Genomic DNA, 26909 nt, shown 5'->3' with positions numbered 1-26909 from the left:
ACCGACTTAAAGCGACCCGTCGAGTCCGACTGTATTCTCTAAAAACAAAAATATTCTCTTGAAAAAGACACATGTTTTACCGAAGACGAGATCACAAACTGAGCAAAATGTATCGCCGTTTCATTAGTTGAGTCGATGGAAAAGAAAATGGCTTTTCGGGGCCTGTGTGCCTGCACACTTCATTAGCCGTTATAATAACGGACAATAAAGTGGCGGGGAGCAGAAGAAAGGAAAGCAGGGACAAGAGGAGATGACAGGAGGGAATGATGAGATGAGAGGTGAAGAGGAGAAAGATGTCCTGCCAACGTCTGCGCACCGAAGCCGCTCTGTGTGTAATTGTCTCGTGGTGAGTGTTGTGGTATTTGGCACCGGGAGGACTGTGAAACTCAAACCATCTCTGCGGACTGTCCCTTTTAATGTGGCAGGCGACTAAACGCTGCCCTGTCATCGGGGCCGCATTCGCTCGCGGTGGGGTTTTTCGTACAATCAAACACTCACACGCAGGCACACAAACGTAAACACGCGTGCACCCGCACGACCACAGCGCACACAAACTACACATGTTCTGATTACACAATACCTTCTTATCTCAGCATCGTTGTCTTTCTATATATATATATGTGTGGATATACAGTGTGTCTACATTCAATCACACACACATGGGAGAGGCTGCTCTCAGCGAGACTCCGGCACAGAAACCCGAGCGGCTGCACAGCTAACTAAACATAGCCGGGAGATAGACGGAGGAGCTCGGGCCGCAGCGCTGCCAGCTATGGCTGAAGGTGAATTTCATTAAAGTCGGGTCACTCTCCAGCAGAGAGACAGGGAGAGGGAAAGGAAGCAAAATGGATGAAAATAACAACGGATGACTGAAAGAAAGCCCCGGGGGGGAAAAGGAGTTCAGTAAACTATCACCGCCCCTGATTTCAGCCCAATAATGAGCCTCTTTCAGCGCGATAGCTTCCTGCTACCGATGCACGCTGATAGAGCCACGCTACCTGAACGCTGTCTGCTTGGTCAATCAAAACCACCCGCTGTCCGCAGACAAAACAGGCGGCGCAATCACCCTCCATCCATCAGATAAGAAACAGATGTGAGTCATGGCACCGAGCTCCAGTTGACACACGCATAGATACACTACTATGTGAACACACACCCAGACTTGGTAGCATTTTATATGTCGTGGAAAAATAAAGCCGTCTCTATGATTTGTTTGGAGCTACTCCTCGTTGTATTTATGACTTGTTTTTTTAAACATCCCTGATTGGTCGCCATAATAATCATCTTGACTAAACGGCTCAATCACGTCCAGAAACTACTGTCTTCGTTCTCGTCTGCGTGTTTAGCAACGTCTGTTTTCGTGTACACAGTACCGGCTGTGGGACGGATGTTGTGGGCGACTGGGCTTTGCAAGAGATGAATTAAACAAACCAGACAAAATGAGAGGGAGAGAAAATAACGGTCAAGTTCAATAAAGTCTCATGTTGAGGATTTTCGAAGGGGGTGGGATACGAGGATGTTGCCAATACATTCTGATTATTATCAGGCTAATTCTGATTCTGATTCTGTCCTAATTTGCCCTCCGGGGGAAACACAAAGGCCAGTTCTAGGAATTACTTTCAGAAGGCATTCTGGGAAATTAAAGAAATCACTGCCCGAAATAGAAAAGAAGGAGTTTGCCCGATGTGAAAGATGTTTGCAATCACAGCACTGTGGTCCACTTCTGTAAACTCTACTGTGGCGTTCTACTTCATATGAACACACTCCATACTTCCTGTATTTCCCCTCAAATGGGATGGAGATGCCGGACCGGGTCAAAATGTGCAAGAGGGTCACTATAGAAGTTAGGTGAATGAATCCATAGAGGAAAGTGGATGTAGTGAGAACACCGGCCCATCTTGCAGCTCGGCTGGTAGATTCATTTTTGCCAAAGACAGAACTAAAAGTAGGTCAGTGGAAATTAGGGAAACACAGTGCACCTGTGGCTGTATTCTCACATGTTGAGTAGATAAATGTGTCATTTGTTCCATCAATGATCCGCTGCAGTGGTCTACTCTTTATTTGTATAGGTTGATTGCGATGGGAACAGTTCATCATATATCGCCGGGAACAAATGTCTCGGCAGTTATACGCTTTTGTTTGTTTGTTTGAAATCGAGTCCTGCTTTGTGTGTGTTTATGTGTGCCTTTACCATCACTAGAGCTGTTCCAAGTGGTAGCTATCACACTGGGGTCTTGGGGAAACTCAGACCCTGTAAACAGAAGAAATGGAGAAGACTATTAGCATTTTCCTGACTGCTGGGGCTCTACCACTTTTGAACTGAATCTTAAAAAAGAGCCCACTGCTGCCCAAAGAGTCACCCTAAATGTCCTCTGACGTGAAACTCCCAGACCTTCCATGCCAACGAGATGCCCCTAAACCTCAAATAAAAGCTATGCTCCAGTTGTATCATTCATAAAACACACAATCACAAAAGGTACTTTTCAGTGTTAACCACCGCATACAGTCACAAAACACACACCGCTCTCAGACTTTTCCATCTTAAATCTGCTGACAGCGTTGTACATCCGCTGGTGTACATCAAAGGTCTGAATGTAGAACAGGGAGCCCATCAGCGAGCCATGTGGACCCAGTGCTGCATTATTAGCAGCTGATGACGGAGAGGCCCTCTGCTTTTCATTACAGGCCAGAGGAGACAGAAATGGGCTTCAGTGTGCGCTGCCATAGGTCAAAGGGGATTCCTGACCAACAGAAAAGAGCTGCAGGACTTCAACATGCAGCACGGACATGGAAACAGTTTTTATCTTTGCGGATTCTTTGGACACACACACATTCCAGGCTGACCCTGTGTGTGTGTGTGTGTGTGTGTGTGTGTGTGTGTGTGTGTGTGTGTGTGTATATCTTTGTGCAGGCTGGGGTAATGCAACGAGGCGAATGAGCAAATAGCTCAAACACATGCAAAAACACAAGCACCTGCACAACTCCAAGCATGCACACTTTTGAAAAGAAGTCAATAAAACAGCTCATTTGTGATTTTGAGAAAATTAAAAACTTTATCGTATACGTGTGTGGCGCACGGGGACAATCTTCGGAGAGGAAAAAAAGTCAGCAGGCGGAATGAGAGCAGGCGCCTGACACGGGGTCATGTTAATTGGGTGATAATGTGTTGTTTCACACGTGGTGTGTCGGGATGGTAATGACTGTGTGGTGGCGCCTGGGAAATGAGCTGTGTTAATGAGCGGTTCTTTGGGCCTCTGCACCTGTTAGCGAGGCAGTCTGGAGGCTTCACATCACCAGGCGGGCAGCTTTATGAGGGTCTTTATTAAACTGATAACTAATCATCTCTGCTAGCTGTGTTGATTCTTATGCTGCTGAGTCGTGTTGAGGGCCCCAGAATGACAGCATGGTTTGTTCCTGCTGGATTCTAAGATGACAGTGTATCGTGGCGAGTCTCGGCCCCAAGGTGGGTCTAAATTCCCTCTGTGTTCTGGGCTGATAGGCCCAAAGAAACACAGATCTCTGTGGTTTACAAAGGACAGAGGAGAGGGGACGTCGCAGCTCACTGGCTTCTCCAACACAGAGCTAGCCAAGTGCAGCCAGGTGAGAGTTCAATAGAGGGGCTGGACATGGGGAAAACAAGGGAAGGGAAGGAGAGGAGGGAAAGGTGTACCGGGGGAAGTTTATAAAAAATGGTACGGAGTTGGAATAATCTTTTAGAAGGAAATTGTGGTATTTTCAAGATCAGTTGCATTGTAATTGTAATTTTGGGTCAGAGAGAGATTTTTTTTTTCAGTGGCACATATGATTTTTATTTAAATTACCTCTATAATTGTCCAACTTGACGAGGTCTTTCCTCAATTTCTTTCCCTTCCACTTCATCTCTCCTCTATTTAGGTCACATCTGTTTGTTCTCTTTCACTGAGACAATCATCTGGAATATCTGGGATGAACTGCACAGTCATTTTGAGATTAGCTGTCTAATGTCTCTCAGGAACAGAGGGAAGCAATTGTAGAAGGCCTATTTGTTAATGAGGGCTTGCAAATGAAGCCACTTCCACAGCACCTGTGCCAGTTTAGATCTCGCAGTTGTGGTTCAGGTCCCGATTGGATCGCAACCCTGATTCTGATGTTCTCCCACGTGTTAACTGGATGTGTGTGTTCTATAAAAGGATGCTCATCCATTTCTTGTCTTCAGCCAAGAAGCCAAAGATAACTTTTAGCTGCTTGTCTACCATTTCACATCGCATCCACTTGACTGCCACAAGTCCAAAATCCAAAACTTTACAGTCATTTCCAAAGAAAAGCAATATAACCTGGATCACAGAACGGTGAACATATTTCCATAGCACGTCAGCAGTGATGTGTTGAATGGATCTTCTAATGTGGTAGCATGTTCCCCTCTTGGCTGCTTTTTCATACTAAGTTTTCTTACATTTGCAACTGCGTGCCACTCGATTGCCATCCTGGTGGCAAAACATCCAGCAAATGGTTAACACGAAGGTGCCTTTGAGAAGCCCAGACATCAAATCTCCGCACAGAACGTTCCATGAGAGCAGCCTCTGATCCTCATCCAGCTGTATTTGGCCGGTGATGATAAAAATCATGCAGGGACATAAGCTTCGCCTCTACGAAGCTCGGAGAATTTGGTGTGACCTTACTGTGACAGCAGCATATGGGAATTAGTGCAGAACCTCAAACTGAATGAGAGCGTGGCCCCAAAGTCAGGGAAAGGAGAAAGTGAGAAGGAGGGGGGGGGGGGGGTCGAGAGGGTGAAGCTACACCAAATCAGAAATGTTCAATTTGAGCGGTTATGCATAGCAACTAATATGCTGTTATATTGTCTGGGGGGCTGCGTTTGGAGCCAGGGTGGTTGGTGTGGTGAGTGAGACTGATGTATGAGCTCTCCCGCTCTGTTATTAGGGCCTCTCCCAAGGTCCTGTTCCACCCCTATTAGCTGGGAAACTGACCTAACTCAGGGGTTATCTGGAAGAACAGCAAACCCGCCACTTTCCACAATTTAGCCAAGTCACATTTCTGCTTTAAAGAGGTGAAGGATAGATATGCACAGATGAGGAACATTCAAGAATGATAATCATTTCCTTCTCCAATATGTCAGTTATCTCCTTCAATATTGAAGGTGTCCTTTCTCTCTAACTAATATCTTCTACTAAAAACACAAAATCCTCCTAATCCTGCTTTTGATCCCTGACCCCCCGTCTCATCTCACTTCCCAAAAGCAAGAAGTGAGTCGTTCATGTGATCACCTATTCCTTTTGTATACCCAACTATGCACTGACTAGAAGAGTGAGATTAGCAGCTAATGTCCCATCCATAACCGCGCTGAGCACCATGTTGGGGTTAAGCTGCCTTAATGAATTATTGGCACAATTAGGCCCGAGATTGGAAAATAAGCGGAAAGTTACAGTCTTGCCAAAAGGACAAGGAATTTGAGAAAAATAAATTATTTCATGCCAAGACGAAGAGGCAAAAAAAGTGTGAGGGAGGGAAGAAAAGTCTTGGAGATAATTGGAGGAGTGCAGAAAAAAGAGACTTAAACTTTCATAATGAACTCAAAGTGACTGTGTTTGTAAAATCTGCAGGCTTGTGTTGGCTGGATAGTTTATTCATTATGTCAGAAGTGAATAATACGGGTCCTACATGGGCATCGCAGTGTCGAGGGACTGAAAGAGTAGATGGTGCGTCTAGTGGTTCCAGTTTATTAGGTAAAACCTGCCAGACGTATTATTTATTTTTATAGTTTTTGGTCATTTCTATATTTGATAACATGGTACTTGCCATAGTAACCGCTGCGATCTGAAAACATGGCAACAGGCACAACAATGTCTGCTGTGGCGAGAAAAACAAGTCAGATGACGTGGCGTGTTAACGAGCTCAGCCAGATTATCTAAAGTAAAGTAAAGTAAATGAGATTCTGGTCAATAAATGCACTTTAAAAGCAAAAAGGGAGTGTTTTCAAACATGGCTGATGTTCCACCTGTGCATGTGTGTGTGTATAGCTGCACCTGTCTGTGTGTGTGCGTGTGTATAGCTGCACCTGTGTGTGTATGTGTGTGTGTGTGTATAGCTGCACCTGCATATGTGTGTGTGTGTGTGTGTGTATAGCTGCACCTGCATGTGTGTGTTTGTGTGCAGGTGTTTGTTCCCAGGCTCTAGAGCATAGAGAGACATCAAAAGAGGCCCAGTTCAGGGAATGAGTGTTCACCTGAGGACATCATGGACCAAAGAACACAGGAACCACTAAGACACACACATAGACAAACACACACGCACGCACGCACGCACACACACACACACACACACACACACACACACACACACACACACACACACACACACACACACACACACACACAGTCCTGCATCGGCTCAGAAAGTTCTGCTCTGTAACCTTATAAGATCACAGAAGTGGTTCAGAGAGCGAGAGAGAGAGTGTGTGTGTGAGAGAGAGAGAGAGATGTGAGCAGGATAGATGACAGGAGGTTATGTGACGAGGCCCTTTTTGGATCTGAACAATAGACAACAAGCAAGCAACAAGCTCAAACATGAAAATAACTTTTAAGAAAAAGGTATTAGAGGTTAAAGTATTGCTTACCCTCCAAAAAATTACACAGAGCCAATAAGGGAGGATATTTTATGCAATGTATACTACATGTTTTGGAAAACTGCATGGCATTTGGAATTATAGTTTGGCTTGACCACAACGATTTCACTAAATGTTGGAAGGAAATCCGTCTCTTGGTTAAAACATGCCTGCTTTTAAAATAGTTGTTTAAATATTATGCTAGATCAAGCTGACTTTCTGAAAATACATGGCATGTTGAGGGTACGAGTACGAGTTTTCCAGTCTTTGTATATAAAAGAAGTGTTTTTAAACAGATTCTTACACTGTTTTTACTCCACTGATAGTAATGGAGTTTAGCTGTGTATATAGAGAACATTGAATCTGAACTCCAAACCACTTCAGAGGGGTTTTAAACGGTTGCACAGCTACTTCAGAGGAAACTTGAGACCCAGAATAACGCTGACACGGCCCAACAAGTGCTGAGCAGGTTCCTTTAAACAGCACCTTGTCACTTCACTGAAAATCATCTCATAGTGCCACACGGACAACTGTCGCTACGCAGCATTCCTCCGTCCGTGGTAGTGAGCACAGGGCCGTCTGCAGCAGACTGACACGCCAAGTCAGAATTTCCATAGAGGCATGAACAGAACGTTCAAATCATTGTAGTTTTATAGACTTTCAGCAAAATATTATGGTGAGGTATTTGATTATTATTGTTTTTATTATCATTATTTTGTTTAAAGTATTGATTCCAAGCAAATTGTAATAAATAAATAAAAATAAATAAAGTGAATTGCTGGAGTTGGTTGGAGCTCTTGTTTTGGTGAAGTTTTGTCTGATGGAGAGGTTTACAGTGAGACATGGCATCTTGGTTTACACGGAGATCAGAAAAATACTCTTTACTACACTATTGTGATATTCATTTCAGCCATAAAGACTAAGTTTAGCCTGAAACTTTATAACTGTTTTGTTGCTGGTTAAGTCGACTCGCACATTTGTAACCACGGGCAAATTAAACTCCGCCAAGCTACGGTACTGCCATGTCTTTGAAATATGGGAGGAAATCTGAGAGTGCCAAGGAAACTCACGCAACCACACAGCATGTAAACTTGACACTGAGAGTTTAGGGGGAAAACAGACGTTTTTGGGGATTTACGTACAATGAACAAAATTTCACACATCTCTATCACAGGGAAACGCTTGCTATGCGTCTCTGTTTAAAGTGATCTACAGTCCCTATTACACATTTGTCTGTTCTATGACAGGAACTCAGCGGAGTAGCTTCATGCTGTGCGTATGGCTCTGCAGAAGCACTCCCATACTCTGTGTGTCCCTATAGAACTGCATGAGGCCTCAGCGGTTCATCGGGCTGAAGCAGAAGCTCCTGCTGTCCCTGTGACTGTGGCTCCGTAATGGAAACCACACTGATGTAGGCCTGGTTAGCCCATTTTGGGTGAGGCTCCCCTCAGCTCCTGTTACCAGCGATGCGAGCCGACTAGTGGGGAATGTGCACCAGCATGTTACCACCTACTGTGCAGCTCATATGTTTTCACCTGACAGCTCCGCTACGGGTGTGCGTGCGCGAGCGAGCGCTCGGCTTTCTGGAAAAGCTTCCAAAAGCAAGATAGACTGAGCCCTGAGACCTTGACGTAATCTGCAGAGGTATCCGTCTGTCTGCTCATCTGTGGAATGTGAATGGAGTCATCGCACCTGCGTGTCAGTGGGTCCTTTCACTGCAGAGGATGTGCTACTTCAGTGTGGCGTGCAGAGGAAAAAAAACACGAGCGTGGCGTTTAACGATGTGAACACCGTGCATGTCACGTTATGTCTGTGTTGAGGTGTCCACCTGTGTCAAGGGTCAGGTGCAGGGATGGAAGATTTAAGAGCGAAGGCCAAAGTCAGTCAGGCTGTCTGTGTGTGTGTGTGTGTGTGTGTGTGTGCGGTGACATGAATATAGTCATCTCCCTTGGCTTTTTGGACGTGACTTGTCCGTAAACAGTGTATCATGTGTGCCAAAAGTGTGAATGGTGTGAATAAGACACATGCCATGTTGAGTGTGAGGCTGTGCTTGTGTGTGTGTGTGTGTGTGTGTGTGTGTGTGTGTGTGTGTGTGTGTGTGTGTGTGTGTGTGTTCGTTCAGGTGCAGTCTGGGTCTCTGGGACACGTATCCACTCCATAAGCTCTCTGCCGGCATTCCTAGATTCCTCAAGGATGACAAATTCAAAAGGAGAGGCCCCAGCAGATGGAATCTGGGAATGCCAGGATAATGCTGCCGGATTTCAAACGTGATTTGGATTTAGACATCATGTGACTACAGTGGAGCCTCCGTTGAGGCTCCGTTCTCTATGTCTGCTGGTATTTCCTCAACTCGCCAGGCTGAGTCTCACTTTGTCTGCGGGACGTGACCGGAAAGTGTTGGCGCGCCACATTAAATCCATGAGACGATCAATGAAACACAGTAACATCTCATGCTAAAGATGTTTGATTTCTTCATCGAAATGTAATTTGGAAAACATCAAAAGGCACCGAGATCATGTAAGCGTCGCGGTTTGCAGATTTTCTCTTCACTACCACGGCTCTTATTGAACCGATCGACCTGATGTGTAACACAGGCCACCGATTACTGGCTTGAGACTGCACAGACACACTGTGACGTACAATAAGCATTTTAGGATGCTTCTGGGAAACGGGGTGTGAGACATCGTGTCTCTGTCAACTCATGACCGAGCTCTCGGCGACTGACGCTGATGGACTCAGCCGCAAGAAATCTGACTCCAGGCCAGAGAGAGAGACTGGGAAAGTCTCAAGGAATTGAAATGGAGAGAACAAGCAGTGGGAGAAATAAGAGAGGGGGAGATATACTGACACAGACAGAGATGAAAGCGAGGAAGAAATGCCAGTGAAAACGTCCTGTGTTATTCTTATTCGATGGTTTTCCAGCTCCATATTGGAGATCAAGTCTGGGCTGCCAGCAGTGAGTCTCGGAGGCAAACAGTGAACCTCTCAGCCTTTTCAGCACGTTTCCCTGTCAATCTCGCTGATACTCTGCGGGAACTTCTCCTTGTCCCGAGTTAAGAAAATAAGCCCCAACATTCCTCCGCTTGTTTGGAGGAAAAGGTAGCCGTCTAATGAGGAAGACAGGAGAGGGGAGAACGGGATGGGAGAGAGATGAGTGGTGGGAAGTGAGAGCTTTGTGTCCCCAAAGAGAGAGCTGACAACAAGCCAGAGACAAAACCCGCAAAGTCTGCATCCAAAACACTTTCCGCCACTGCAGAACGCAAACAGTCCTACGGCCAGGGAGCTGGACTGGAGCATTTCCACACAGCATACCACAAAAAAAAAAAAAAGACAGATCTCGCATATATTTCAAAATGTGCTGAAAGATACAGCATGATTCAAAAATACACAAACATATATTTATTCAATATATTACGCAACTTTATTTGACACTTTTTGATTTATTATTGTTATATAAACTGAGATTATTCAAAATATTTTGTGAAAAACTGGAAGGTAAACAAGAGACTAAACCATCCAAGAAATGACCCTCTGGTTTAGCTCATTTTTTATATTTTATTTATTTTATTTTATATATGCCTTCAGTTTAGAGTACAGTCACTGTTTAGCACAGTTTTAATGAACCATGCATCTGAATCTAAAATCCAAGACTAAACTGATAACAGTAACTACATGCAACTCTATAAATATAGATGTCACTGAGTAAAAAGAATACAGGCAGAGGACTGGCTGTAGTTTTTTGTTGTAGATTTTCATTCTTTTAATAACCTGCCCTCTACCATAAAAGTTATTGTGACTCAGAAATGTGCTCGTAATATATATTTTCAGAAAACTGCTAGAATATTATTACCACCAGAGAAAAACCGAAGACAATATATTTCCACTTTCCATCGCAGATATAATTAGCACGAAATGTGCTCGCTAAAAGTGGAAAGAGTGGGAGACCAGCTCTGTCTACAGATCTACATTTATATTCCCACAAAAGGTAACTGTCTGAAGTCTGTTTGAGCTTGCAGAAAAAAAGATAACTAATTTCTTGATGACACTAAAACAGTAAATCAAACACACATATGAGCTGCATAAAAGGATACAGGTTTTTACACATAAAGGGAGGATTTGGGAGATTCAGGGCCCCAAAAGGCTTCTTTAATGAGAATAATTTGTCAAAAGGGATTCCTTTATAATATAACTTACCCTTCTGCCCAAATAAGTGAAGAACCAGATGGAACATAAGTGATTGTGTATTCACTGTGTGTGTGCTGGAGAGGCAGACTCTCCGATCATCGTGTCTAATGTCTGGAAGACGAAGGGGGACTGAGGAGGAATGAGGGGACACCTGCTCTGGATCGGCCTCAGTTTGAGGGGGAATTATGTAAAAGTTGAACAAAAGATGATGAAAACTGTGGAGATGATAAAAGGTAAAACTTGACATTGTGGGGAAACTCCCTGAATGGAAACAGACTGGAATATTTTTAAAACTGTATGTTGGGGAATAATCAGTGTGTGAGGAGGAGAAGATTAATGTGTGAAGAAGAAGAAAAAAGTGGAATGGAATAATGAGATGACGGAGGGTTGAACAATGGAAAACCCAGCTTGGAAAAAGACACACGATGAAATGAATGCCAATGTGAAGGAGAAAATAGCAGCGAAAGAGACGTTTGGTTTCACAGTCCTCAGATATGTGGGGAGCAATTGGTTTAACTTGCAGCCTTTCAGCCAGAAAACTGGCTTAATCGTGTTTAAAATCTTAATTATTTATTATTTAATCATACACACAGTTTCTGCTAAAACCCACAGTGCAAATAACCTTGCTTTAGAGATAAAATTTGTTTTCTTCCCATATTTAAAGTCATCATTTGCAATTTGCACCAAGAGGAGTTAATTATGATGCATTAGGCGTCACAGACAAGGTTCAAAACAAGCGTCATGCCTGATCTCACGTTTTCCATGAAAACACTTCCATCCAAAAGTCATCTTTTCATGGATTAGACATGCAGAACTTATAAAAAAAAATAAAAATGAGGAAAGAGGGTGGAGATGACTGAGGGAGTTAGAGAGACTGGAGCTTATTAAAGTGGGCAAAATATAGAAAATAGTGAGACCACGAGAGACAAAGACGATCACAGTTCCTCTCACATTTCCAAAGCTTGTTGTAATTTCCATCTCATTTCACCAGAAGACTGGCGTTTTTTGTTTTTTTTGCACGCCTTGTAAAGCCGCCCCGGCTTGCTTCTGCAAACAGAGTCTCACCTCACCTCCCATAAACCCCGTTCTCTCAAAAATACACTCCATAACTGATCCACCTCCACCCCAGACGATGGAAAGGATGAGATGGTGGCGCGGAGAAGAAAGAGGTGCTATAGGACTACTACAGGCACAAGGATCTCTATTGTATTACCTCATTTCCTGTTCAGAATCTCCCAGGTTGCAGAGATGAAATCTGTTAAATCCCTCCGAGTGCAGGATCTATGCACCTTTATGTTATTTCTGCCCCTAACTTCTCATCAAGATGCCAGACCTTTGAACCCAAGACTGGTTTCTTGCAGAAAAATCACTTCAGTGCTTTGTCCTGCCCATCGTATTAACAAGGTTATTTATAACGCACAAAAAAAGGCAATTCAATGGATTTCCTCACTCCTGTAGCCGTGGATGTGCAGGCGACAGTTTTACGCAAGATCAGTGACAAGAGCAAGAAGACGCTTTCTGGTCTATTATTTATGATCCATTTGTTTCATGTGACTGCTGTGGAGGGAAGATTAAGAGAAAGGGTGGGGTGACAGAATGTGTGCAATATGAGCGTTTAAATGTGGCGAGCTGTGTGGAGGCTCTTGTCATGAGCAAGTGTGTGTGTGTGTGTGTGTGTGTGTGTGTGTGTGTGTGTGCAGGAGCCATGCATGTGCAGTGTCTTTGCATGTGTTAGAATTGGCAGCAGGTTGGGGGTACTCTGGCCTTGATTAGGCGTCCCTTTCTCGTCCAGCCGCTGAGTGAAGCGGTGAATTACGCTGCCATTTCAGCGGTGTAATTGGGGACACATGCAGCCTTAAACCCCTCCCTCCCTCCATCTTTAGGTCAAAGCAGCAATAAGATCAAATGCTTTCCTCGGCGGAGCATTCCTCAATAAAGCAACAAGGGGAGAAGAAGGGGAGCGGAGAAGGAGCGAGTGAGGGGGGGGGGAGGAAAGGAAATCGAAAGAGATGGGGCGAGACAGACAGTGGAGAGGAGAAGGAGACGGAGGTGGAGACAGTAAGGGCATATGGAACATGTTTACAGTGATATCGCTGGGCCCCAATGTTATCGTGGCGCTCCGTTCTGTGGATCGGAACTGCTCATCAAAATGCAGTATCATCTGTCCTTTTCTCTCCCCTGCCTCGTCACTTTTCCCTCTCTTCGTTGTGCATGCATACTTTCACTTCATTACCTCCGGAGGAATTCACTTTTCGTCCTACCAGCATGTGGTGTACACCGTGTGTCTCTCTCTCTCTCTCTACTGTACATGTTGCGCAAAGTCCTGTTTTCAAAGCAATAAAAGCCAACGTGGGCTAAGGTCTGGTTCACGCTAACACAAACAATCCTCCCTCTCCTTCAAACGGCAGAGAGAAACCCGGGGGGTTGAGAAATGGGCTGCTAGGCTTCTGAAAGACCACTCACTCCAGATCCCCGGTGACGAATGTGGACACCAAAATAGTTTGGATCAAAGCAACGGCGTAGTTGATGAGAGGACAACACGATCCATCATGAGTGGAGGACAAAGATGAAGGAATATTTTTTTCCCCAGTTCTGTCCAAGTCTTTGATGATACAGTCGGGAGTCTAATGACGCACGCGGTTCCTGCCATGTCAGACCGATTTCACAGGTTTCCTTAGATGTTTTAGAAAAAGGCGTGAAACTGATGTCTGAGACGGAGGAACCCATTTAGGGGATTAACTGAACCCAGGCCTTTCATATTAGGTTTGACAGATTGGGAGATAGTCGGTGGGAGGAAGAGGAAGAGGAAAAAGACCTGGACGGAGAACGATGAGCAACGAAGCTATTTCTGATGAAGTAGAAAGATGAACCAATAATTCTACAGTTGCAGGTCCGTGTGTCAATGTTGTACTTATTGAATAGCTGCGGGGCGAGAGACCTCCATCATCGAGTGGATGGGATCGGCTCGCTCTGTGTGTCGGCCTGTTATAATACAGCATGAAGCCTCTGAATGGAGCAGCCGGGGCTGACGATCGCCAGACTCCAAAACATTGGGCTGTTCCCGATGTTAAAAAGTCAGACAGGCGCAATCCTTTCTCACTGAGTGTTTTTGTGCTGTAAAGACACTGCACAGTGTGTTGGTTTTCCTGCGACGTCAGCCAGGTGGAGGGAGAGGGAGGCAGAAAAAAACATTCATAGCGTACTTTACTGTAGAGGACAATCCACAGACATTAGAAACAGAGGCGGTGGTGACAGAAAAAGCGGGCGGGTGATTATCCTTCTCTCCTACCGGCTCCGATACTGGACTTCGCTTTTTGACTTAAGTGTGAAGGGAAATTTAGAGGAAAAGGCAATGTGTTGCTTCCCAAAAACCTGCAGAGCAGCTGGACCTAACAACCAGTTCTTGATGTCATCACTTTTTATGGAACGGCCTTGATTTATTGATGAAGTGCCTCAACACGCTTGATATACACAATGGGAAACTACAGGTGGCGTTACCGGGTGGTTTGAGTGAAAAATATGGAGGCATTCAACTCCTGCTGTTTCTACTATGAATCAGCCCCCAGTGACAGTTTAGGTGACTTACTGGGAATTTAATATTTCAAAGACTCATTTCTGGCATGGGTGGAATTTGAGAAGTGAAGGATAAAAAAAAAGGAACGTTTACCCCAAAATCAAAAGCACAAAATCTCTCCTCTCACCTGTAGTGCTATTTATCAAATCGAGATAGTTTTGGTGTGCGTTGCCTAGTTTTGAAGATGTCGGCCTCACAAGTTAGCCAATTTCTGGAAAGAGAGATTTTGACACTTTGAGCGACAGCAGGCCGAGCGCCATGCCGTCCCCTTATACTGAAGAACTTTACGACCGATATCTCCAACACTCAACGCAACTCACGGACGTTGATAAATAGCAACAGGTAAGGAGAAAAATATGTGTGGTTCATTTCGGGGTGAATTGTCTCTGTAAGACGTTCATTTCTAAGTTTATTGAACTCAAGTTTGTTATTATGACTAAGTGCGTTGGCGGTGTGGGTAATTTATGGGTTTTTAAGGTGGTTTTTGGACTAAAAGCCCCATTAAGTTTGTGCTACAGAAAATATACTTTGAAAAGTTTACTCATATGCGTATGATATGCAGCATGTGTGTTCATGAACTGCTCAGCATGTTTCCCTTTGGCCTGTGAGAAAGAGCAGCAGTGCATGATAGAATCCCTTAGCCATGTAGGGGAGTGAGTCGGTACATTACTCAGTCATCGACTAAAGCTGACAGTTAACACACACACAGCCAGAAAAGCACATTTATACATTTGAGAATGCTTTTGTTATGGACTGCTGCTATAAAAGAGGGTGTTACTTTGACAAAGTGTAAAGCTGGAGCTTGAAACAGGTGACAAGATGAAAAATCACACTGGGAAGCCAGACTTCATTCACTCTGCATTGGCAGCGACGGGGTCAGGCTGCATGGGAACTGGGCGAGGTAGGTGTATCTTCGACGTAGTTGCAACCGCTGCCAAATCAAACTATCCTTTCTCCAACTTTATACGGTGATTTTCAAATAAATCTGAAAAGTGTTTTTTTTTCTCCCAGCAAAGCACTACAAAATGTTACCTTTACAGAGGCCATGTTAGAATCACAGCCCCTGGTTTAGCTCTGTAGCACTTACACTCTGCTATTAGACCCCGCTCAAAGTCAAATAAGCAGCTGACGTGATCTTAAGCTCCTATTTGCCGTCCGGACTAAAGCCTTGACATCACTCAAAAGGTAAAACCTCACATACATGCTCTCACATAAGCCATGCTTCACCACTACATACTATGGAAAAGAACAGAATAACAATACCGCCTTTAATGAACATCACTACATGCCTACAAAGAAAACTGTGTACATTATGTCCCGTAGGGTGAAGATGAAACCCACAGAGGCTCTGGAGTCTGTCAACTTCCAGTTTTCTGCAAACATAAAAAAAAACCCCGTCTACAGATTAAATTCTTTGGAATAAACCAGTAGATCACAGCATTATTTTCACATGTGATGGAATGAAGCTGCACTGGATCAAACTGAAATCTGAAAACATTTTATTCATCATATTTCCGCCAGCCAACTGCTCCAGGTGCAGTTTTACACAGATTCCTAGACGGCAGCTTGTGTGTGTTTTATTTCTCCTTTCTTTTTCGCATGTCTGCATATGCACACACACAAACACACACACACACACACATACACACACACACACACACACACACTAACAAACTCCACCAGGTCTAAGAAGCCATATAATGCTGTGAAATGACTGTGAAACAAGCACGTGCGAAAGACAGAAATACACACAAACTCCTTTACACAAATAGCTTTGCACAACAGATCCTTTATTCCACCATTGGCAATGCACACACACACACACACACACACACACACACACTATGAGAGCCGACACATGCGTGCACGCAAACACACGGGAACCCACACACCACACTGGATTGTCAGCACGCTGATTTAAATCACTTGCAGGCTCAGAGTTCTCCTGCTCTCAGAATGCCATATTACTCCTCCTTTGTTTGACTGGAGCGTGATCTGAGCTCAGGCCCTTTTTACATTCTTTCATTACTCTCCAGTCAACACAGAGGCATGCCAGAGGGACTCTATGAGCCACACTTTACTCACTTTGATTGGTTTTGAGAGAAACTGCTATTCTGGTTGGCACTCTACTACTGGTGTAGCACGCCTGGCGTCTGGTAACCTCCTCAGATTTTTTTTTTATCTTTGTGTTTTTTAAACATAATGTAGGATTTTATACTTCTCTAAGAGAAATACATTCCATAATCCCCTGGCATATTAACATCTTTTTTTATATTTCTGTCACCACTATTCCTGAAAAGCTGACATTTTGTCATTTTCTCTGTCGGGTACTCCACCACTTCCAGAAGGAAATACCCAAATAGATATTGGATGGATGGCTATGGTACTATTGATGGTCCTCAGAGGATGAATCCTACAGACTTATGTCCTGTACTTTGCATCTAGAATCACTGGCAGGTCACGGTTTTCATTCATCCAAAGAAATCTCTCGTCTGAATGGATTTGCATAAAATATTGTATGGATAGTCATGGAGTTTGGAGCTAACACGCTCAACATCAATGAGGAATGGTGCACATTATACTTTCTAAACATCAGCATGTTTGCATCGTCACTGTGAGTATGTTAGCATGCTGAGGTTAGCATCACAGAGCCGCCAGCATGGCTTGAGACTTGTTTAATTTCTGCACTCTCCCATTTCAAGTATTTGCTGCTTTTGCTGCATTCAAATGATGTCATGCGCGTAAATACATCAATATGCCAAGTGTAGTGCAAGAGGTGTCTAATCTGATTTGGAAAAAACCTGGATTCTCACTCTCTTGTGTCGCTGAAGTCATCTTGTATCTGTTAAATAAGACCGTTCAACTCTTCTTCATTTAGTTGGAAGGGCCCAACAACAACCTCAGAGCCGTCCAGCTGGACTGAGAATCCAATATTTGTCAAGGTCACCGCAAGGACACACCATTACATATCAAGACCCTCGGTGCTCTGCTTTTGCTTTCAGAGCAGATGACAAAACAGCAGACATAACCGTCGCCTATAAAGGCACAATGGCAGCAACTGTACCATCCGTGAACCATCTGAATTTCATTAGAAGCAGAGTGACAGTGAGGCAAGACAGCTGGGCAGGGAGGAGAAAATGAGCAGTCACTCAGCCCATGAGACTATAATAGACCTTTGTATCATCTCCTCCGTCCACTGGAGAGAAGGAGGATGATCTCAACTAAAGAGGAGGAGATACAAAGTAAAGAAAAAAGATAAACACAGCAGAAGTAGTGACCATGATGGTGTTAGCAGATAGCAGGACGGTTCTCCAGAGTCCCATTTAACCAGTTAGGATCTGAGGGACGCTGTAAATCCAGTAGAATTCCGAGTGTCCCGAAAGCAATGCTTGTGTTTTCGTTCGGCCTTGTTGTTTAATCACTTGCACGTGAGGGGAGGAACAACAAAACTCCAACAGTGGAGACCAAAAGGCAGAATAGACGGGGAAGAGAGGAGGAGGAGGCCACTAGGGGCCAAAGCCTTTGATGCCCTTTATTTCTTTGAAGCTCTCAGACAGTCGGAGACGGACTGAGATACGACCAAGAGGAGCTGCACAACGAAAATAAAAAGTACCAAACAAGGAAACGACTGTGAACGGAGACAATACGGGAAAACGGCAGAGAGAAATAGGAGCTGAGATCAGCTTTATTTACCGACACAAGCAAGAACATCTTTGAGAGTAAGAGATACTGTATCCCCGTGGGCGACTGGTGAGATCACACGTCCATCACATTGACCATGAAACCTCTCCACATGTTGTATCCTCTCGCCTCAGTCTAACGCTCTCCTTATATTACAGCCTCTTTTAATATAATCAACAGGTGAAAATGTTGCACAACCCTGAAATCCAACCTTGCACTCCTGCATCAAGCGCGCATGCATCAAGCGTGATGACAGTCCCTCTGCAAGGGTGAAACACAGCAGACTATAAATCCAGGTCACCCTAGGAGATCTCATCTCTCCCCGCTCTTCCACGACACATAACTCCTGCTTTATATTCTCGCTTGGCTCGCTCCACTCATATCTATTCCAAGGACAACTCAGCAAAAACAATAAGCATAGCTTATCGGGTCCATTTTTCAAACTTTCATGTTCATTTCATCACTTATTAAAACTCAGATTCTTTTTTTTATAATTGTGGACTGTTTTATTTCATGGTAATGCAACATCTTTCCACATATCTACTTGCCAAGTTTGCTCTTCCCTTTTTTTTAAGTTGTTTTCCTTCATCATGAAAAAGTGGCGAAGGAAGCAACGTCATTTCTGAAGTGAATTAATTGACCTTGAAAGAATGGTAATGAACAGTTATAAAACCCTGACAGTTTAAATGATTGAGTCGACTCCCAAAGGTAAACTTAACTACGGCACAGATTTTATGTGAATTTACAAACAGAAAAACACTCATATATGCAACTCACATACTTCTGCAGTGCAAAATGAGTTTGAAATACAGCCCTTGAAGGCCAAAAGCACAGCTGTTGGAATGCATTTCAACTATATTGTCTTACAGGACTCCTTTCATGTCTTATTTCATATTTTATTTGTGCGTCTGCTGTGCTTCCTCCCCTCTAAGTACAATAATCCACTTAGAATTCTCCTCTCTGTTCATTATTATTCCTTCATTACATTGGACATTTCCCTCTACACTTGTGCCAATCGTCACCTCACTTGAAATTCTAGAGAAGCAAAAGAGTGAGTTATGAAAGGCAGTTCGATGCGAAGACAGGAGCTTGTAGAGCTGAATTCTGGGTAATGTGAAAGACTAAACACAACAGTGGAGGCTCAAAAAGTGAATTTCATCTCCTCCATGCACGCAGAAACATAAAACATCTCAAACATTCAGCCTGAGCTTTCCATTGCGGACACACACACACACACACACACACACACACACACACGTTATTACTTTTCATTATCCTTGATGGCTATCTGTGCTTCCAAATCCAGCCCTGTGCTGTTCTTTTGGCTGTGCAGCACAACGCTAATCCAGTGTCTTGAAAGACAATCCTACTGCGATTCAGTTCAAACTTCAGCTCTTATTTAATTTAAAAATAAAATGTTTATGCTAAGCAATACAGCTATGCTATGTCCCTCCCCTCAAACACAGACTGGCCAATCACAGCACAGCAACAACCAGGGCCCAATGACAATCCGGCTCTGCTCCATAGACACTCATGCAATTTACTTCATTTTCAGGCTGGTTTTGTGGATTTCCAGCTAGTCATGGATAAACCTGGGGCAATAGTGTTAATCGTTATCCAAAGTGGGGTTTTTCCTTTTTCAAAGAGTATATTCAAGGAGTGCAATTAGTGAGTGTGAGCTTCACGGTAGCTCCCACAGCTTGACGGAGTAGCAGCAGGGTGTTCGGGCATAGGCAAGGGTGAATCATGCTCACAAACTGCCACTTATGTTTGCACTCATCATTTAACAGTACCAGGAAGCTTGCCATAAGTAACATTCATCAACAAGGATTAGTAAGTATCATCCCATCATATGACTGCCACCATTTCTGAATGGATAAAATTACTATCTACTCCGTTATGTTCCAGTAGAAACAAGAGCAGTTTCCGTGCCAATAAAAAAGTACGAGGCAGCCAAACTCAACTGCTATTCAGTGACCCAAAATAGGAAAGTCTAGCATGCCCATTTCAGGCGATAAGGGATTTTTGACGAGGGCTTATAAATGGGCGCTGCATTCCTTGTTTGCCCCGATGTTCATGAGCCTTGTTTGCTTGAGACTTCAGTCTTGAATTTAACACAAAACCTAACATTGAACACTTAGAGCTAGTGTATTTTTTAATTGCTGTGACCACATCTACTTCAAACAGCTGATTCAAGTTTCTCACCAAAAACAACATTTTACAAGATCCCATTTGAATGCATCATGATAAAGGGATGGGATGCTCATCAGTTATCAGCTAGAAATGCTGTTGAACCAGTGGGGCTCGCTCACATGCACTAAAATGCCTGTGTGGCCGGCCCGGCTATGTAAACAAAGCACAGAGAAGCTTGGATCACAACACACACAGAGGGATAGCAACTTCATTCTCTGCAGGTAGATGTTACTCTGCTATATCTTTGCATTGCACAGGTGTTTGCTGCTGTACGGATGCTCTATATCACATAGAGAATCTTTAACTACTTCTCTTGCAGAACAGGGATTTGTTGTTCCGAATTTAGCATTATCAGGGAGAAAAAAGGGTGTCGCCTGGACATGTTGAATGTGAATTAACTGATTCCTTTCAGATTTAACACATCTGGCCTGGTACCTGCAGTACTGTAGGAAAAAAAACAAAAAAAAAAAGAGTACTGCCATGTTTGGGATCAATTTGGTACCGGGGTATCCATTCTCACATCCTTTGGTTCTCAGCGGTACTCATGTAATGTATTTTCTTTTGGGGCTGCCTGAGAAAATATACAATATTGGATCAGGTGAAGAAAAACATATCACTGAAAATATATTAAAAAGAGTAGGAAACAGTGAAATCAATATTCAGTAGCGACTGAAGCCAAGACCAAGTCAAGAAACCCAGAGAACAGAATGAGGGTTGAAGTAATACAATGCTGCCTCTTTCTGTACGGCCCGTATTGTGAGCCGTAGAAACTACACATAATGAGTGCTGCTGTAATCCACACCCAATCCTTCACCTGCCCATAACTCTTCATCCAGTAACATTAGAAGACCTGGACCATTTAAAAGCTAAGCCTGATCTCACTATTTATGTATCTTTGCCACCGCCAGATGTTACAAAAAATGCGTCGGGTTCCTATACGATGGTGGATAATATGGATTTGTGGTGGGCAAACACAGGTAGTCGGCCTGTAAAAATAGTCCAAGGAGCAGTCTGGGCCTGCAGAGCATGCTGTGGGCTGTAAATGTTGCTCAAAGGACCTTTCTACCCTTTCGCCCCCTCAGACGGTGCCCTGGATACTTTCTGGTGTTGCTGGCAGACGTATTACAAATAATGCAACTTGTCTGGTGTGTGTCAGTGTATGCATTTTGTTTTAGCTGACAAAACACTATATTCATTGCCATATGTGAATACAAATACGAATAGAAAGTTGTTTAGTAACATTAAGGGCTTTCAAATTTTCCATTGGCCTCATGTGGCGAGGTGTGACAGCACCAACCTCTGACTGCTGAGTCCAAACGACAGTCCCAGCTCTTAGACCAGTCCCATAAAGAGAGGTCTCCTAAACTTTTACAGGCTGACAACAGCCTGGCTTCCACTACCAGCGCAAATATTCACAGTTGGGTTCATATTATTTATACATGCAACAGTTTGGTAGCTAAAGGACTCAAATTTGAACTTGAAAGCACTCTTATCGTCACCACTGAAGCATTAAGTGAAACCAGACTTGTGCAGCACCTACTGGAGTTTAACTGGAATATTTAAAAAAAAAAAGCATACCCATTAGCTTCGATGCCACTGCACTAGAGACTACTTTACGCTTGGGCCCCTGCTGAGTGGTAGTAACGACTGAAAATGTGTCACTCCGGTACAACCGCTATAAAGAGCAGTGACGTAACCGCCAGTCTGAGTTGCCTAGCTTGTGGAAAAGAACCGTCTTTCAGGCCGCTGTCTCACAGATTTGGCATCGCTCTCCGTCCGTCTGCTCTGACATACAGCCTGGCAACGGCGGGCAGCGCAGAGCCAGATCCGATTGCAGGGTTTTACGCACGTTGCTAACATTGTCATTATCCCAGGAGGCCTTTCGGAATTGCCGTGCCCTGAAATAACTGCAAATAATAAGCCATGGGTAACTGAGAATGGCTGGTCATTCCTATGATGATTTATGAATGGCGGTTGACAGTGTGTGTGCCATCTGAGGGGCGATTGTATATCCGTATTCATTACTTTATTTTCCTGGCTGATCAACACGTTGGCCGCCTATATCACTCTCCATCTCTGGGGTGCCATCAGGCCATGAGGAGCTCTTTTAAGAAAGCTTTTCACATCATTTAGAGCAGCTTGTCAAAAGGTCGTTTTTCCTCCGGGTTTGGTACTGTAGAGTGAATCATCTCGGTTTAATGGCCCGTTAAGAGTGGGATCAGAAAATTGAGACAAAAGACTTTATCCTGGGAAAGTAAAAGAGAAAAACAAGAATAGAATAAAGAGAGGATTGTAATGACTAATCAAACCAAACGATGTGTCACAAAGCACTTTCATGCCCACAGCGGGACACGGAGAAAGCAAAGGAAAGACAGAAGCGGCGCAAAGGGAGGAAAGAGACTCAAAAGTAAAGGTCATAAAAAGCAGCATGCATCTCTTTAATTTTCACACTCGCCGTGACTTTTACAAGCTGCCATGGCGGAACTGGGAAGCCGGTGAGTAACTGGGGGGCGTGAGCGAGGCCCCCGGGCCCCCACATTCATGCAGCACACGCCCCCAATCGGGCTCTAATGCGATCACAGGTGGGGCACGTCGGTTCCCGAGCAGCAATGATCCAAAAGCAGGCAACGACGTCAACATGCGAGCTCGTGTTAAGAGCAACAAATGAGGCGGAAAGAACGCGGACCTGAAGATTGACTCATCTCTCAAAGCTCCACATGGCCTGTTATCTACAAACGGGACACGCTTTTACAATAAGCAGGCATCCCTGAGCTGAGTGGGCTGATGCTTGTCACTGCGTGTGTTTGTGTTTTGGGAGGCGTGTCAAGGTAAGTATATTTCCCAAGTGGAGGATGGCGAGTTGTGTGGTATGTAAGTGTGGGGGGGGATGAGCTCATTGGGGTTTGGCAGTGTGATCTGATGTGTTTATAGGTGAGTATGACAAAGAGAAGGGCATTTTTCTCTTCAGATGTGCACCTGGAAAACTGTTCTCTGGTGTGTTGGCGATACATTCGGTTTTAAACGATGCCGACTCAGAGGACTAACCTGTAAACTTATGCTCCTAAGGAGGAACGTTAGAGATCAACGTGGAGTGTGTGTGTAAAGCAGATAGAGAGAAACAACAAAGGGTCTGTGGAGTGTGTGCACATGACTGCATGTGGTTGTGCAGGACTACCTTTGTGTGTGTGTGAGATAAGAACTACTTTAGGAAAAAGGCCTTGAGGCAATTCAAGACCAATAAAACTGTGTGTGTGTGTGTGTGTGTGTGTGTGTGTGTGTGTGTGTGTGTGTGTGTGTGTGTGTGTGTGTGTGTGTGTGTTTGTGTGTGTGTGTCAATCTGAGAGCTCTTTGGTGGGTGGAGGACAAGACACTGATGTCAAACATGATATGGTAACAGCTGGAAAGTTCACTCTACCTCCGCCCTCTGCATGCTCTCTCCCTCTCTCACCCGACTCCCCTCAGGGCCGTTGTTCTGGTTGGCATGTGGCTAATTTGGCAAAGTCCTGCTGTCCGTCTGCTGTGTGCACCTTTCTGTGTGTGTTATTACTTCATTATCTGGATTCCTCCGTGCCAATGTATAATTTCCCTTAATAGAGCAGGCTTTTTCTTTTTAAAGTGGTTTTATTGGGTTGGAAACCTGCTACTCTCACCAGGCTCATACACACTTTGTTTTTCTAGGTAAAGGAAATAATTCACTCTTCTTGATTTTGGGCATCTCCATTACACCATGTGTTGTTTGTGCTCTGAACCATGAGCACTACAGGAAAATCAAACCACTACGATGACACAATACTCCAACAACGTTGGTCATGAAGAAACCTAATCTGTAAACAAGCCTCTTAACAAAATGTGCCTCTCATCTGAATGTCTAGACATTTCCAGGCACCTTTTGTGGACCAAAGACGGAAAACAATTAGACAGTTATTTACTGCCTCGTTGGGCTTTTCCTAACCACTACCTACTGCTACTGTTGATAAGTGAAGTAGAAGAGATATCCCTGGATTCCTCTCTTTTATCTTCACTATCTCTGTTCATCTCCCCGTCTTCACAAACTACAGGGTGAGCTGCGTCTCCGAGCTCGTCTCTAGTTAAAAGACTTCAGATCAGGGCCATGGAGGACTTCCCAGTCCTTCAAAGATTCCAACCTGTGACTGACCACGTGGTAACACTACCCATCTCTCCGCTGCTCTTCAAGCCTTTCCTTTAGGGGAACCCTCGTTGCTGTCATCACGCCTCACGGGAGCCAGCAGCAACATTCCTGCTTGTTTTACAACCGGCTTTCTACTAATGGCTTGGTATCCAACTGCCATCAAATAAACCCCTTTGTCAATTTCACCAGGTCTGCCACTGCTTTGCATGTATCAACACACACACACACACACACACACACACACACACACACAAACACATTCCGGGTAGAAATGCAAAAGAGAAAAATACTGTTCATTTCTTCCATCCTTTTTTCTTGGCAAAGCAACTTATTATTAATTGTTAATCAGCGTTTTTTGCTTCTTCCAGACAGGAAAAATGTACAAAAACAAGATGATGTTTCTCATCTGGGAGATATAATTGAAGAAAACAACAGCACTCCAAAGCCAGGACACACAGACCGGTGACAGCAGGGCTGCAGACGATGTTGATCGCAGCCCAAAGATTACAAACCCACGTTCTGTGACGTCAAGTCCGACGTTATTAAGTTAAGCTGATATCCAGCTAATGAATCATTGGATTCCGAACCTCTCAGCCAATAGACTCACTTAGTGTCTGAAAACAACCAGTTCTCTAGTCTCTGCATTCTGACACAAATGGGTCTCCTGTTTGCATTAACCACAGATGGAGGAGGAATCTGGATATTTAACATAACTAAAAGTAACAATATCTCTACAGTCACAACTAACAATTACTTTTGTTGTTGATTAAACTGCAGGTTATTTTCTCAGTACATCTATTAATTGCGAAACACTGTGGGAATATAAATATATCCTAGAGTCCATGTCTTGCATATTTTTCTTGAAAATGTACTGAAATTATTAAGGATTATCGAAACAGCTGCTGATTACCTTTCTTCCGATAGTCGATAATCAATTGATTGACAATTTTACCTTTCTCACATTGTACATTGTAAAATGATTGATCAAGAAAAATGGCCACTTTTCAATTTCTCACACACACAAAACACTGATTGTGCGTGCGATCAACGTGATCAGCGTGATCAGTTTTCACCGTCAGCTCAAATCACATTTATGACATAGATCATTAAGACAGCTAAAGAAAAGCTAAAGAAGAGACTTTATCTCCAGGGTCACAAAAACACTGCAGTATAGATGACAGCGCATCATTCAATCACACACATAATCATGCATCGACACACACACACACACACACACAAGACAAAGGGCCTATTGAATGCAGTGAGGTAACAGGCCTTCATAATAAAGGCAAGCTGGAGCGGACTGAAAGAAAGAGCACACAGCCGGGTCCAGAGTCTTCATGAAACTAGACATTCGATAGCTGATTGCAGGTCTGCCTGCGTGAGATCGTGACAGTGATACCCTCTAATAAAACAGCCCACTGCATCCATGCATCCAGCAAGTCAAAAGGTCACTCCTAATAGGTCAACCTCGGACAGATGTTCAGAAAGGGAAATAGCAGTGTGTGTGTGTGTGTGTGTGTGTGTGTGTGTGTGTGTTTGTGTGTGTGTGTGCACAGCATGTGTGCAGTCGGTGGGTCATTTGGAACCATGCTGCGTTTACCATCTTTTCTGGTCTGCCCCTGTTCCAACCACTTTGTGAAATGACTCCCAGATTTGGGTTCAGTTCCCACACAAACACACACACACACACACACACACACACACACACACACACACCACACACACACAAACACACAAACACACACACACACACACACACACACACACACACACACACAGGCCTGTGTGCAGTACAGCATGTTTTGGGAGGGTGCGTTATGCTCATCCAAGTCCCCTTGCCAAGTTCTGACAGGAGATATATATCTATTATTAAGTCCTTCCATAGACTACGGCTGGACTGTCTTTGGAAAATGAGAGTAGACATTGGTTTGAAACATATTTTGCTGGAGAAGTCCAGAATATTTAATCTTTCGTTTTACTTTAAAACAAGCATGACTTGCATTGCATATCATTTGATTTATTTTGATATGTCCAGGATAAAATTCTATAACACGTAATTTTACGAACATTCTACAAGGAAAAGATGATTAATAGAAGAAGAATTTATTCTTGTTCTTGAAGATATTAATCCCAACATGAAATAACAGTTTTGATCAACAGGACTGAGCAGGGAATAACAGGACAGGTTGGAGAGTGAGTACATCATCTGATGTGGGTTAAAAGGCCAAATCCAAACACAGATGATACATGTTATTTGCTTTGGCTCGCCACACTACAGGGTGCCCTCCGTCTCATCATTTCCGCCTATTTCCCCTCCTCGTCCTAGTGGAGCATGGATGAACGGTGCTCCGGTGGAAGCCGTGGGGAATTCATAGCGAGCCTTGTTTCAGGTGAAGCATTTGACTGGAGTTAAGAGAGCTACGGGAAATTACACATCCAGAGAAACCGGGCAGATGTGGGGTTAAGAATGGAGAGAAGAAAAAAATATAGAGAAGGGTAAAGACTGAAAAGACAGAGAGGAA

The 26909-nt window shown here is 43.9% G+C and overlaps 1 protein-coding gene across 2 annotated transcripts in view; it reads right to left on the bottom strand.

Moving 5' to 3' along the window:
• The window catches only part of ror1 (receptor tyrosine kinase-like orphan receptor 1), a 108078-nt gene that overhangs the window by 35510 nt on the left and 45659 nt on the right, over window positions 1-26909 (bottom strand). Inside the window, exon 2 of one of the 2 annotated variants that reach the window (XM_084011445.1) lies at window positions 2192-2251. The exons of the other annotated variant lie outside the window; for it this stretch is intronic. Coding sequence (XP_083867571.1) covers window positions 2192-2251 — 60 coding nt within the window. The remainder of the gene's footprint in view (window positions 1-2191; window positions 2252-26909) is intronic. 2 annotated transcript variants of the gene reach the window in all.

The sequence above is a fragment of the Eutrigla gurnardus genome, assembly GCF_963514095.1.
Source record: "Eutrigla gurnardus genome assembly, chromosome: 6".
Lineage (NCBI taxonomy): Eukaryota > Metazoa > Chordata > Actinopteri > Perciformes > Triglidae > Eutrigla > Eutrigla gurnardus.
This window is presented reverse-complemented; position numbering and strand designations above follow the sequence as displayed.